This window comes from Penicillium maclennaniae (genome assembly GCF_028827695.1).
Source record: "Penicillium maclennaniae strain IBT 15551 chromosome Unknown utg000006l:1.0-2513246.0:1.0-2515036.0, whole genome shotgun sequence".
Taxonomy (NCBI): Eukaryota; Fungi; Ascomycota; class Eurotiomycetes; order Eurotiales; family Aspergillaceae; genus Penicillium; species Penicillium maclennaniae.
The window spans coordinates 1100972-1114241 of NW_026623218.1; the positions used below are offsets into that span (position 1 = coordinate 1100972).

Below are 13270 nucleotides of genomic sequence, written 5' to 3' on the forward strand. Positions count from 1 at the left end.
CTGGTCATGACCGGCACAGATAATGCTTATCGGACCGTTGAATTCCATGGACCAAGTTCTATTTCATTAGGTAATTTAGCAAAATAGCAGAAATCCGGGAGTTTGAAGTAATCATGATGGGACTTGAGCTCAATGTTAGAGAATTGTCCTCAAAGGTCGGAGAAATTGTATAGAAAATAGCCATCTGTGCGACCTGTCAAAAGGACATTTGAAGGCTAATTCATTCAGCAATTTGAATCAATAGCTACGATAATTAAGGCTCTACTGCCTGTCTAATCCACTGGACTAGGTCCACCCATGCAGGTGGGATATCTTCCACAAGTCGTAGAGTACCCAAGATCAATCTCCTTCCCGACCCACGGGCAAACCACTTTCGCGAAGATAGATGCATACCCAGGCCATGGAACAGCAGAAGAATACGAGCTATCCAGTCTCCCTGTCTCACCATCTCGATAAATGAGTCGCTGACCTCGAGGGGCCATCCTAAACTTCCGTTTCCAGCTGGCCATCTGTCAAACACAGCCACGAGCAGATCATACGTCCTTTGATACATCTCTCGCCGCGAGGGTTGACCTTGATCAATGACAGTCTGGAATTCTTCTACTTTGACTTTTGCCGATCTAATTGAGTTCGTTAGCTTTGGCTAATCCTCGCATGGTTAGGTTGGGATATTCTCACCGATGAAACTCGATTAACTTGGGATCTACACTGTGGGCGAATTTCAGTGTGTAGCTCGAGGGATTCCACCGTTTAAACTTACCTGTTGGTCGACAGATACTGCTCGCTTTCGCTACTCCGATGGATCCATCGATGCATGGATGCTTTCTCCTCTGGGTGGTATTCCTTTAACTTATCGATTAGGATTGAACATCCGCCCAGGAACGAACGAATCATCAGAATCTCGTGCAAGGGATCATCTGAATGCCCGTCTTTGCAGACACAGGGATACCCAGTGACGAAGATAAGGACCATAATCGAGCAGGCAAAAGTCGCCTCGAGGTTCTGCGGATCGTTGGCCAGGTTCTGGCCTAAGCCAGCGATGGCTTGGTTCTGGTATGTGAGGGCAATTTCCAGCCACGAAGATGGATCAACATCTAAAGATGCGAGATGGAGTGCGGCGACTGCTAATAAGCCGCTCATGACATATTCATAGTTCGTTGCGATCTGGGGAAGCCCCGTTTGCCAGAAGTCCATATCCACTTCATCCTTGGCGAGGGAAGGCATTGTTTCAATAAAGGCGTGATGAAATAGACGCATCTCTTGTAGCCTCGATAGAGGCGCAACGTCCTCATTGTGGGGAGTGCCAGACTGACTCTTAGAGGATATCTCATTGTTCCCGCTTGTTAAGTCCGAAAAAGGCTTTCGTCTTGGTTGAGGTGTCTCATAAGTAATAGTCCCGTAGCATACCCACACCGCTTCGGGTGTTGGTCCGCCGGGGCCCAACGCAAATTTGGATCCCAACACACATCTTGAAGCTATTCACACCCATTGTTCCACACCCACTATGGATCCTTCGTATAAAGCCATTGAGCAACGTATCCAGGCCGCTTGCGAAGCCGCCAGATGCCGAAAAAACGCCAAAATCACCTCGCTGGCGCGCGAATTCGACGTTCCAATGACCCGGCTGCGGGCACGTCTCCACGGTCGGCCATCTCGCTCTCAGCGTACCATCACCACCAAGCGTCTTGATCCCTCGCAAGAAGCAGCATTGATTAGCTGGATCAATACTCTTGATGGTCTCCACGTTCCACCTACCGCGCGTATGGTTAAAGCGAGTGCGAATGCGATAATCGAGAGAGATGGGGGAGCACCAGTCAACAAGACGTGGGTGTATGACTTTATTAAGCGCCTACCTGATAGCCTTCATTGGGTGAAACAAAAGCCAGCGGAGAAGGCAAGGGTCGAGGCTGAGGATATTAGTATCCTACAAGCCTGGTATGATCGTCTTGAGCCATTCGTGAAGCGTATTCCGCCATCGAATATCTATAATTTCGATGAGACTGGCTTCCAGCTTGGTCAGGGAAAGCCTCAAAAGGTTATTAGCCGCAATAAGCATCGCACGAGGCTATTCTCAAGCGAAAGAGGTGATCTCCTGACTGGAATTGAGTGTGTTGCAGCTGATGGATGGCTTATGGAGCCATATTTTATTGCACCAGGTGTCGTCCACCTCGAGCGATGGTATGATAGCGCAACCCTCTCAGATGAATCACGAATTGCAGTATCGCCATCTGGATATTCGAATGATATCCTTGCGGTTGATTGGCTTCGCTTCTTCCAGCAACATACCTATGACCGCGCCCGTGGTGGTCAGAGGTTATTACTTTTCGATGGTCATGGCTCGCATCTTACATGGGAATTCCTTCACCTTTGCGAACAATGGAATATTATCGCCTTCGTCTTCCCTCCGCATACCACGCATATCGTCCAGCCTCTCGATGGAAGCCCATTTCGAGCCTTAAAAGAGAGATTCCGCGCTAAGAATAATGCTCTCGCGCAGTGGGGTAGGGATGCAAAGGATATTAGCGTCTTCTTCCGCGAGATCACTGGCATACGGGAGCAGGCATTAAAGTCGCGCACTATTCGGAAGGTATTCGCAGACCGTGGCATTTATCCTTTTAATCCAGCTATAGTCATTGAACGCCTCGAGGCTGCAAGATCACCTACGCCAGAGCTTCATTGGCCTACTGGGGATACTCCACCGCCGCAACAATCATCTAGTTTACCCAGTTCCCCGCCTATATCTGCAACCCAGGCACGCCGCACACAAGGGAAGATATCTAGGATAGCTGAGCGTGAGGGTATTAACCCGAATGCCAGCCAGCAGATCGATCGGCTTTCCCGCTATGTTATCCAGATGGCAGAGGAGATCAGCCTTCTAAAGTCTACTATTCAGCACCAGCTGCCGCCTATGCCTTCAAATGCTCGCAAATCACAGAGGTATGTCGGCAAATTCGGTGCTATAACCACAAAGGATGCGAGACGACGGACTTCAGTAAAAAAGGACAAGGAGCATGCGGCGAGTGTTCGGAAAGGGAAGAAGGTGGCGCCTCCAAGCTTATTTTTAACCCCTGATTCAGCTACGGACCAAGTTGAAGATACGGGGACACCAAGTAGGATACCAATGACGCCTGGATATCAATTTGATAAGGGATATTTATAGGTGTGGAGGGAACAATGGGTGTGAATAGCTTCAAGATGTGTGTTGGGATCCAAATTTGCGTTGGGCCCCGGCGGACCAACACCCGAAGCGGTGTGGGTATGCTACGGGACTATTACACGCCTGCGCCCGTTTCAGACACAGACCGCACGCTGGCTGTTTTTCTTCACACTGATCGAACATAAGACCTTGTCATTACTTATATCGACCTATCCCAGAGGGCCCTTAGGCATGACTCCGATGGGCTAAAGGGGCTGGGCTAACCTTGACGTGGCGCTTTTTGCACTGCACACACCCTTGTCGAGACTTGGTGTGGCAGCGACGTGGAAGTCGTCGCATGTTGAATTTGTGCAACAGACATACTACGCGGTCTCTGTATATAGAGAAATACGAAACACGCCGAGTCAAGAGCGGCCGTTGGAGAACCCGAAAGTCGAGATACGAATTACGAAGTGGATCCGATCACTTCCACCACTTGGCTGCGCCGCGTAATTGCATAAGCAAGCCCCCACGGTTTTGTTCTTTGGCGAGCTGTTTACCGAATTTGGATATAACTAGGTGCCTGAAACGATCCAGCACTTCGCTTGGCTATTTTGGGTCCTGGAGCCGGCGCTATGGGAGTCCTAATCTCGGTATACAAGCTCAAGATCGTTCCTTAAACAGAATCGGAATGTCCTACCAAAGACGATTCCCAATTCAAGGTCAATTTGCCTTAAAATGTTGACATCATGGTGGCGGTCAAGTATATGGGAGAGTATAACTACATCCCATCCATACCGGCAGCTGTGATCTTCGCCGTGATATTCGGCATAGCATGTATAGCGCATTCATGCCAGATGTACCGCAATCGGACATGGTTCTTTATTCCATTCATATGCGGAGGCATCTGTGAGTCTACCGTCCATCAGCTGCTACATTGCATAAATTGCTAACATTCATTCAAGTTGAAATCGCAGGATACGCTGCTGTACCGAATTTTCTTCCCTGTGAACTTAAGCTCCCATCTACTCACACCATTAGCGCGCCATTTCTGCCAATCAATACCCGAACTACACCATCGGTCCGCTCGCAGTACAGGCCGTCCTCATCATGGTAGCGCCTTCGCTCTATGCCGCGACTATCTATATGACACTCGGCCGAATCATGATTGTCATCGGTGGAGAAAAATACTCGATCATCCGCCGATCATGGCTCACCAAAAAATATTTGTTTTCGGCGATGTGATATGCTTCCTCATCCAAGCCGGAGGTATGTATTGGCCCCTTTCTACCATCAATCTGGAATTGCCACGAACATGAACTCACAAATCGTCCATGAAGGCGCCGGTATGCTTGTCCAAGTCAGCACAGCAGCAAATGGCGAAAAGATCATCAAGATTGGCCTGATCGTCCAAATCATTTTCTTGGCTCTATTTCTTGTCACCAGTGTCAGCTTTCACATTCGACTCTCGAGAGGTGGGTCGGCATATTCGATGCAGGTTCCGTGGAAGAGACTCCAGATGGCCTTGTACATTACCAGTGCGTTGGTCTTTGTACGTTCAATCTTCCGGTTCATTGAGTACGCTCTTGGGGGTAGCGGGCCATTATTGCAACATGAGTACTGGTCGTATATCTTCGACGCGTGTCTTATGGTTCCTGTCATGCTTGTGTTTAATATAATTTATCCCGGTGAGATTGGAGAGCTTCTCCGGGAGAGGAAAAAGGGCGGTGATGGGATCGAGTTGCTCGAGGAGCAAAGATATCAATCAGGAAACTATCCGTAGAGAATCTTCACAAGCATAAAACGGCGCCAAGGGCTACAGGACATGATAAAGACACGAGGCTGTACAAGTCTCAAACGTTTGAAATTTCTATGTGAAAGTCGGATTCTTTTTTTTGTGGTAATTACTCGTCGCGATCACATCTTGATGTCGCATTTCATCATACAGCCCCGGCGGTATCTAGACTGTTTTACCGCGACAGAGCAATGTCATCAATTCTCATGATCATCTTCACGGTCTCCGCAGCCAGCTCAATAGCGCTGGTGCTGACCAGCAGGGGCTGCAGAATGTTCTCCTCGGTAATATCGTCCTTCACACCGCCGCTGCGAATGCTGACACCAGCGTTGTGCTGGCCCTGGGCGTGACGGTGGCGCAGCTCGGTGACGACCTTGATCGAGTTCAGACCCGCGTTCTCAGCCAGGGTGGTTGGGATAACCTCCATGGCATCGGCAAAGGCCTTCCAGCAGATAGACTCGGTGCCGCTGAGCTCACGAGCACGCATAGCCAGGGTCTGGGCAACTTCAATTTCGGGGGCACCACCACCAGCAATCATGGCGCGCTTCTTCACGAGACAGCGAATGACGCAGAGTGCATCATGCAGGGATCGCTCGGCCTCGTCCAAAATCAAGCTGTTGGCGCCACGGGCGACGATTGAGACGGTCTGGTTGGTAGGCTGGGCAGCTTGCTTGATGCCGGTGATCTTGACATAGCGAGCGCCGGAGGCCTGGACCTCTTCGACGAGGTCAGCGGTACCAAGCTTGTCCTCGGTGAAAGAGTCGACGTTGGCAACGGGCTTGCAGCCAAGGGACTTGCACAAGAACTCAACCTCGTCACGCTCGATGTCCTTGATGGCCAAAATCTTGAGTCGGGAAAGGAAGTGAAGGGAGAGTTCGTTGACGGCATCACGAAGAATAGACTTCTGGATCAAAAGCACGTTACACTTGGTCTTCTGGATCTTCTTGACCATGTTCAACAGGTACTGGCGCTCCTCCTTCAGGATCTTGTCCATCTGGCGGTAGTCGTTGACCACGATTTGGTTCTCCATCTAATTTTGGTCAGTCTTTTTCTTCGACAGAAAGAGGTTGTTGAACATACGTCGGGCTTGGGAGGGCTCAGCTGGAACTGAATAAGGCCTATCCGGGCCTTCTCGATTCTTGTGGGACCACCGCTGCTCTTGATGACAGGCTGGTTCATCACCAGACCATCAACCATCTCACTATCCTCAATTGTGCCTCCAACCTTCTTCACAATGCGAATGTTGCGCAGGTCGACATTCTCGGCAGTCTTGGGGTCCACAACCTTCAACACGGAGTCGACGGCCATTGGGCCCAGCAGGCCGGAGTGTTGGGAGACAATCTTGGACGAGAGTGAGGTAGAGGCGGCTTGCAGGAGGGTAGCGCGGTCGGTCAGGCTGATAGGGCGGGACATGTTGTGGAGGATTTCAACGGCGGCGTTGGCGGCGCGCTGGAATGATTCAGAGATGACAGTGGGATGAATACCCTTGGCCAGCAGACGCTCGGCGGCACCGAGCAGACTACCAGCAATGACCACAACGGAAGTTGTACCATCACCAGCCTCAACATCCTGTGCGGCACTGAGATCGACCAGCATGCGGGCAGCCGGGTGCATAACGCTCATGTCCCTCAACATGGTGTTTCCATCGTTGGTCTGCGGGGGTTAGTCGACGCGGTCGACGGACGAGAAAAGGGGATTGCGTACGATAATGGTCTGTCCCTTGGGAGTTTGAATCTATGCGAATATTAGCAACTTGCAAGCCCAGAAATGGGTGGTGTACTCACCATCTTGTCCATGCCCCTGGGTCCCAAAGACTGTCTCCGTGTTAGCCCCTCATCTCTGTAGATACAAATATTTGAAATGATCGTACTGTCCGAATAGCATCGGCAACAGCTACGAATTGTTAGCAGAAAGCTCACACAGGATCAATAACGCTTCACATACCTCGAGCTGCGAGAATATTAGATGACCGCACGGCCATGGGCTTCTCCTTGTCCTGCACACTGTTTAGCACCAGACCACACACACACAACTTTTCGAGCATAGCGCACCTTGAAGGAGGCATTGCCACCAGATCCCTGAGACACTGCGGTCGCCATTTTGAATATCGTAATTCAAAGCAACCAAATTAGGAAAGGATAGGGGAAAGTCGAGTTGGCGGAGGTGGAGGACACACAGGGAAATTCTGCGAGTTTCTGGGGCGGTGATGAAGCTTGGCGTTGATTAGTGAGTTGAGCTCGGCCACCGCAGCTCTGCTACATCACCAACCATCACCTCACGTTATACCAGAGCCTCCTTCTTCGAATTCCTGAGGGGTCAAACTTGCTGAATTTTTGAACGCTCCATCCTTTCGCTTTCAATTCTTTTTGTCTTTGCCTCGATTCCAGCTCCTCAGCCCTAGGCTGTCAACACCTGCAGCATGCCTAGCGCCACGGGATCGAACTGGGAGAAGTACCAGAAAAATTACGCCGACGACGAGGAGCCCGAGAAGAAGATCACTCCCCTCTCAGACGAGTAAGTTTTTTTTTCGCAATGGAATTCGGAAATGCGAGTCCGGGCGATGGCTGGCTGACGTCGACCGCAGTGATATCGCAGTACTCAAGACCTACGGCGCCGCCCCCTACGCGACCGCCCTCAAGAAGCTCGAGAAAGACATCAAGGACAAGCAAAGTAGCGTCAATGAGAAGATCGGCGTGAAGGTGATTATCAATCCAGCTATCTGGACCTCCTTTGGATCTCTGGAGCTCACACGCGTGTAGGAATCCGACACGGGTCTCGCACCTCCACACCTTTGGGATGTGGCCGCCGACCGACAACGGATGGCGGAAGAGCAGCCGCTTCAAGTGGCTCGGTGCACAAAGATTATTCAGGATGAAAAGGACTCAGACAAGAGCAAATATGTCATCAACGTGAAACAGATTGCCAAGTTCGTCGTCAACTTGGGAGAGCGCGTGAGTCCGACAGATATTGAGGAGGGCATGCGAGTCGGGTAGGTTCAGTCTTTGATGGGCAGGGAATGCTCTTGCTAACCCAGAATCCTAGTGTCGACCGGAATAAGTACCAGATTATGCTGCCGCTGCCGCCCAAGATCGACCCCAGCGTGACAATGATGACCGTTGAAGATAAGCCCGATGTGACCTACGGCGATGTGGGTGGTTGTAAGGAACAGATTGAGAAGCTACGAGAAGTTGTTGAGATGCCCTTGCTATCACCAGAGCGATTCGTCAACCTCGGTATCGACCCTTCCAAGGGAGCTTTGCTCTACGGTCCTCCTGGTACCGGTAAGACTCTCTGCGCTCGTGCAGTGGCCAACAGAACCGACGCAACTTTCATCCGTGTAATCGGATCGGAGTTGGTGCAGAAGTACGTTGGTGAGGGTGCCCGGATGGTGCGTGAGCTGTTTGAGATGGCCCGCACAAAAAAGGCCTGCATTATTTTCTTCGACGAAATTGATGCCGTCGGTGGAGCTCGATTTGATGACGGAGCTGGTGGTGATAACGAAGTTCAGCGAACTATGCTGGAGCTGATCACTCAGCTGGACGGTTTCGACTCCCGTGGTAACATCAAGGTGATGTTCGCCACTAACCGACCTTCCACACTCGACCCTGCGCTGATGCGTCCCGGTCGTATCGATCGTAAGATCGAGTTCTCGCTGCCTGACGTTGAGGGCCGTGCCAACATTCTGCGTATTCACGCCAAGAGCATGTCCGTTGAACGGGATATCCGATGGGAGCTGATTTCACGCTTGTGCCCGAACGCAACCGGTGCCGAGCTGCGCAGTGTAGCGACTGAGGCAGGCATGTTTGCGATCCGTGCCCGGAGAAAGGTGGCCACCGAGAAGGACTTCTTGGCGTCAGTGGAGAAGGTCATCAAAGGCAATCTCAAGTTCAACTCCACAGCGACATACATGCAGTACAACTAGAGATCTGCGAGGTTCCTGCATGAGCGTGGTGGATAGGCTGTATGACCATTCTATTTTTGTCATTTTGAGGCGTTGCCTCTGACCTGTGGACCAATTTTATAATCTACAACCGCATTTTGAAGTGCTAGTAATCTGATGGTAGAGAGGCCCTCCTAGGTCACTTACACCCTCGCATGTAAGCCAAACTGGATTTGCTCGTCAATCTAATGCAGCATTGGACGATTGGTTTCGATATATCACCCATTCATACCAATGGTATCTAGAAGAGCAATTCACTCATTGTTGCCAATTAGAACCCTCAACGCTGGCTCCTATTCCTTTTGCCCGGGAGATTTGTCGGTTGTCTAGAGGTACCGCTGCTGAATTTATTATCAGACATGTGCAGTAATTTCAATTGTACACAAGTAGATTTACCATCATCTAGGCAATTGTCACATGTATTGTGCCTCGTTTCGTTAGTCCTAGCCTTGAAGGGGTTCGCGATGCCCGGGAGACCATGGCGAGTAGTATATCTCGACGTAGGTATGCGGTATGTCCAAATTATTGATAGACAGAGAAATGATTCATTGAGGCTGGGGGAGATTTTCGAAATATACAAGTCTAATCTATATGAGTCTGAAACCGAACTTCCCCCGCGATGCTCGCATACATTCCCTGTCCAGGGGAGCCGAACAGGGCATGTTTGACTGCCATTGGTCGTCCTCGGTGGTTTCCTGAAGGTTCTTGAAAGTAGAAGGAGAATGCGCCAAAGAGATGTTACCCCATAAAGAAGCCGATCGATCAGCCGATCAGATCGGATCACCAAATCGGGGGTGCAAAGCAAGTCTCGACGCCATCACGCTGAACCCGTCTTCTTCCGAAGACCGTGCAGGAATGCCGAAGGAGACCCGGCTAAACCATAGACCACGGTCACGTGTGAGCCAGAAGCCCGAGGTCATGTTCATTGTGGAGTCAAACAACACTAATGCCTCGCTCCTCATTGGTCTAGAGCCCGGGAAATCCTGACCCAGTCGACGTTGTTAGTCATCACAGACGCCAGAGTTGAACTTCTCGGCTTAATCCTTGGAGTCGCCGCCGTAGCAGGAGTTCCCCCATTCCACCTTCCCCCCTCATCAATCGATTCCCACCGACTTCGGTGCTCTCTCTTGTTTCGGGTTAGAGAAGATATCTCTTTTTGACCCGTCATCATGAGCTCTATGAGCTTGCGGAGCCTTGCTCCTGCCTCCAAGGTGAGTAGCCGAACATGCGTCAATTTTCGGCCCGGCTTCGCAATGCATCTCTAACCTGCGTGTCAATAGGTTTCTCGGATCTTGAACAGCCAGAGACGCCTTTTCTCTTCTTCTCGGCCCGCCGGTACGCATTCCGCCATACCCTTCCATTCGTCTCGTCACTAACGCCTTCTATTAGCCAAGATCTGGTCCAACGGACCGCTGCGCGCCAAGGAGTCCAATAGTTACATCTGGGACAAGTACCCCGTGATTGTAAGCTGATACGCCGCATTGATTAAAGAGACGGGATGGACGTCTGACTATTGCAGGATCACGAGTACGATGCCGTTGTTGTCGGTGCCGGTGGTGCCGGTCTGCGTGCCGCCTTCGGTCTGGCCGAGGCTGGCTTCAACACTGCCTGTGTTTCCAAGCTGTTCCCTACTCGCTCTCACACTGTCGCTGCCCAGGGTGGTATCAACGCTGCTCTTGGAAAGTAAGTTGACTCTGATGAGACTTCTGGGCACGTGCCGAACCGAGACTGACTGAGATCTACAGCATGCACGAGGATGACTGGAGATGGCACATGTACGATACCGTGAAGGGTTCAGATTGGCTCGGTGACCAGGATGCGATTCACTACATGACCCGTGAGGCTCCCGCCTCTGTCCGTGAGCTCGAGGGCTACGGTTGTCCCTTCTCCCGTACCGAGGATGGCCGCATCTACCAGCGTGCCTTCGGTGGTCAGTCCAAGGAGTTCGGCAAGGGTGGCCAGGCCTACCGTTGCTGTGCCGCCGCTGACCGTACCGGCCACGCCCTGCTTCACACCCTCTACGGCCAGTCTTTGCGCCACAACACCAACTACTTCATCGAGTACTTCGCCCTCGATCTCCTGATGGAGGATGGTGAGTGCCGCGGTATCATCGCCTACAACCAGGAGGACGGTACCCTGCACCGCTTCAAGGCTCACCACACCGTTCTGGCCACCGGTGGTTACGGACGTGCCTACTTCTCTTGCACTTCCGCTCACACTTGCACTGGTGATGGTATGGCCATGGTTGCCCGTGCTGGTCTCCCCAACCAGGATCTGGAGTTCGTTCAGTTCCACCCCACTGGTATCTACGGTGCCGGCTGCCTGATCACCGAGGGTTCCCGTGGTGAGGGTGGTTATCTGCTCAACTCTGAGGGTGAGCGTTTCATGGAGCGTTACGCTCCTACCGCCAAGGATCTGGCTTCGCGTGATGTTGTCTCCCGTTCCATGACTCTCGAAATCCGTGAGGGCCGTGGTGTCGGACCCGAGAAGGACCACATCTACCTCCAGTTGAGCCACTTGCCCGCCGAGCTGCTCCACGAGCGTCTTCCCGGTATTTCCGAGACTGCCTCCATTTTCGCCGGTGTCGACGTGACCAAGCAGCCTATCCCCGTCTTGCCCACCGTCCACTACAACATGGGTGGTATTCCTACCAAGTACACCGGTGAGGTCCTCAACGTCGACGAGAACGGCAACGACAAGGTTGTTCCCGGTCTGTTCGCCTGCGGTGAGGCCGCCTGTGTGTCCGTCCACGGTGCCAACCGCCTGGGTGCCAACTCCCTGCTCGATCTGATTGTCTTTGGTCGTGCCGTCTCTCACCGTGTCCGTGAGATTTCCACCCCGGCAAGCCCCACAAGGAGCTGGCCGCCGATGCCGGTGCTCAGTCCATCAAGGACCTCGACTTCGCCCGCAACGCCAATGGCACCAAGTCCACCCACGAGATCCGCAGCGCCATGCAGAAGGCCATGCAGACTGATGTTTCAGTGTTCCGTACCCAGGAGTCTTTGGACGAGGGTGTCAAGAAGGTCGCTGAGGTCGACACCTGGTACGACCAGGTCAAGACCAAGGATCGCAGCATGATCTGGAACTCCGATCTCGTTGAGACCCTTGAGCTCCGCAACTTGTTGACTTGCGCGTACGTATCCCCGTGACAATCTTGTAGGCCATTCAGCTAACCGCATTTTTCCCAGTACCCAAACCGCCGTCGCTGCCGCCAACCGTAAGGAGTCCCGTGGTGCTCACGCCCGTGAGGACTACCCCCGAGCGTGACGACAAGGAGTGGATGAAGCACACCCTCACCTGGCAGAAGGAGGCCCACGGCAAGGTCGACCTCTCTTACCGTGCCGTTGAGGCCAACACTCTGGATGAGAACGAGTGCAAGCCTGTGCCGCCGTTCAAGCGTACCTACTAAACTTGATAATTGGGACGTGTTTGGAGGAGTCCATGAAAAGACCATGCTTTCTGTTTGACTTGTGTTACTTTACCATCCTGTATAGCCATATTTTTCCTTTACCGGGCGAAGAGTTGGTGTACTGAGAGCTTATTCCCTCAGTTGTTTCATATCACTGGATTTTCATTTTTTTTTTTTTACCAATTTTGTTGGCCTCTCGTAGTGTTCCAGCCCATTCGGCTTGCCCTTGCGGAAGATACTTACAAAGTCTACTCTGTCCAACTATGATTCTGGTTAGCTTTGCAGAGCCACGGGTATACAGGAAACATGTATGTTGATATAACCGAGCATGTCCAGCGCCGTAGGATCCATCTCGTCGTTCTAGGATAATCTCAAATCTCTCAGTACGCTATCATATTTCCACGGAGGCACATCCACGCCATGGCGCTCCTTTGATTGGTTCAGAAGTAGAGATATTCTCCTGGATAGCTGCGCGGGGGGCTAATTGCACTATTCCGCTTCACTGAGTCTTTTCGTGGCTGTTGGTCGACTGATTCAGGTACGGCGGGCAAATGTTCTGACTAGTATTTGACTATGTCGATCTCGCATATAGCCACGTCAGCCAGAGCCACTCAGCCTGCGGGTCTTTCGAGCACTCACGGGGCAAACTACCGAGGCGGCAACAGACAACCAGTGGAGTCTATCCAGATCGTCAGAATAGTATCATGTCCGATTCAGAAACGGGCACTCCAATAGACATTCCAGGCAACGGTCCCACCAATCCTACAAAAACAGAACCAATCATCAAGCCCTGTCTTGCACGGGTCTTCCATCGGTTCGTTATCAGCAGTTCTGTATCTCTTCGAGATCCACATGGATTCTCACTGACGGGATTGTTCTAGCTGTGCAGCTAGAATGGTATCACCTGCTTATTCTGCTGTTCGAGCCGAGACACCCATCGTGAGCATCCCAGAGATATATACTGCCTAGGGGACGACGGCATGCTCTACA

General features: G+C 51.8%; 5 protein-coding genes across 5 annotated transcripts; 3 read left to right on the top strand and 2 right to left on the bottom strand.

Annotated features, from left to right (window-relative positions):
* Positions 1–253: 253 nt before the first annotated feature.
* On the bottom strand, positions 254–1224 carry N7477_006646 (uncharacterized protein; the record flags this gene model as incomplete). Its single annotated transcript, XM_056968309.1, has 2 exons — positions 254–620; positions 761–1224. 2 exons carry the CDS (start codon positions 1222–1224, stop codon positions 254–256), a joined length of 831 nt encoding a protein of 276 aa, XP_056821105.1.
* A 2661-nt stretch (positions 1225–3885) lies between these two features.
* On the top strand, positions 3886–4919 carry N7477_006647 (RTA1 domain-containing protein; the record flags this gene model as incomplete). The annotated part of the gene is made up of 4 exons (XM_056968310.1): positions 3886–4045; positions 4102–4124; positions 4178–4313; positions 4477–4919. 4 exons carry the CDS (start codon positions 3886–3888, stop codon positions 4917–4919), a joined length of 762 nt encoding a protein of 253 aa, XP_056821106.1.
* A 187-nt stretch (positions 4920–5106) lies between these two features.
* Positions 5107–7030, bottom strand: N7477_006648 (chaperonin-containing T-complex subunit CCT4; the record flags this gene model as incomplete). The annotated part of the gene is made up of 7 exons (XM_056968311.1): positions 5107–5961; positions 6012–6584; positions 6636–6665; positions 6716–6745; positions 6802–6824; positions 6876–6927; positions 6983–7030. The coding sequence occupies 7 exons, from the start codon at positions 7028–7030 to the stop codon at positions 5107–5109; spliced, it is 1611 nt and encodes a 536-aa protein (XP_056821107.1).
* Positions 7031–7350: 320 nt separating this feature from the next.
* Positions 7351–8853, top strand: rpt1 (proteasome regulatory particle base subunit RPT1; the record flags this gene model as incomplete). Its single annotated transcript, XM_056968312.1, has 4 exons — positions 7351–7445; positions 7516–7630; positions 7691–7920; positions 7974–8853. The coding sequence occupies 4 exons, from the start codon at positions 7351–7353 to the stop codon at positions 8851–8853; spliced, it is 1320 nt and encodes a 439-aa protein (XP_056821108.1).
* Positions 8854–10040: 1187 nt separating this feature from the next.
* N7477_006650 (succinate dehydrogenase flavoprotein subunit) lies at positions 10041–12280 on the top strand (the record flags this gene model as incomplete). Its single annotated transcript, XM_056968313.1, has 8 exons — positions 10041–10082; positions 10152–10206; positions 10261–10334; positions 10391–10554; positions 10617–11671; positions 11701–12004; positions 12060–12095; positions 12121–12280. 8 exons carry the CDS (start codon positions 10041–10043, stop codon positions 12278–12280), a joined length of 1890 nt encoding a protein of 629 aa, XP_056821109.1.
* Positions 12281–13270: the final 990 nt, after the last annotated feature.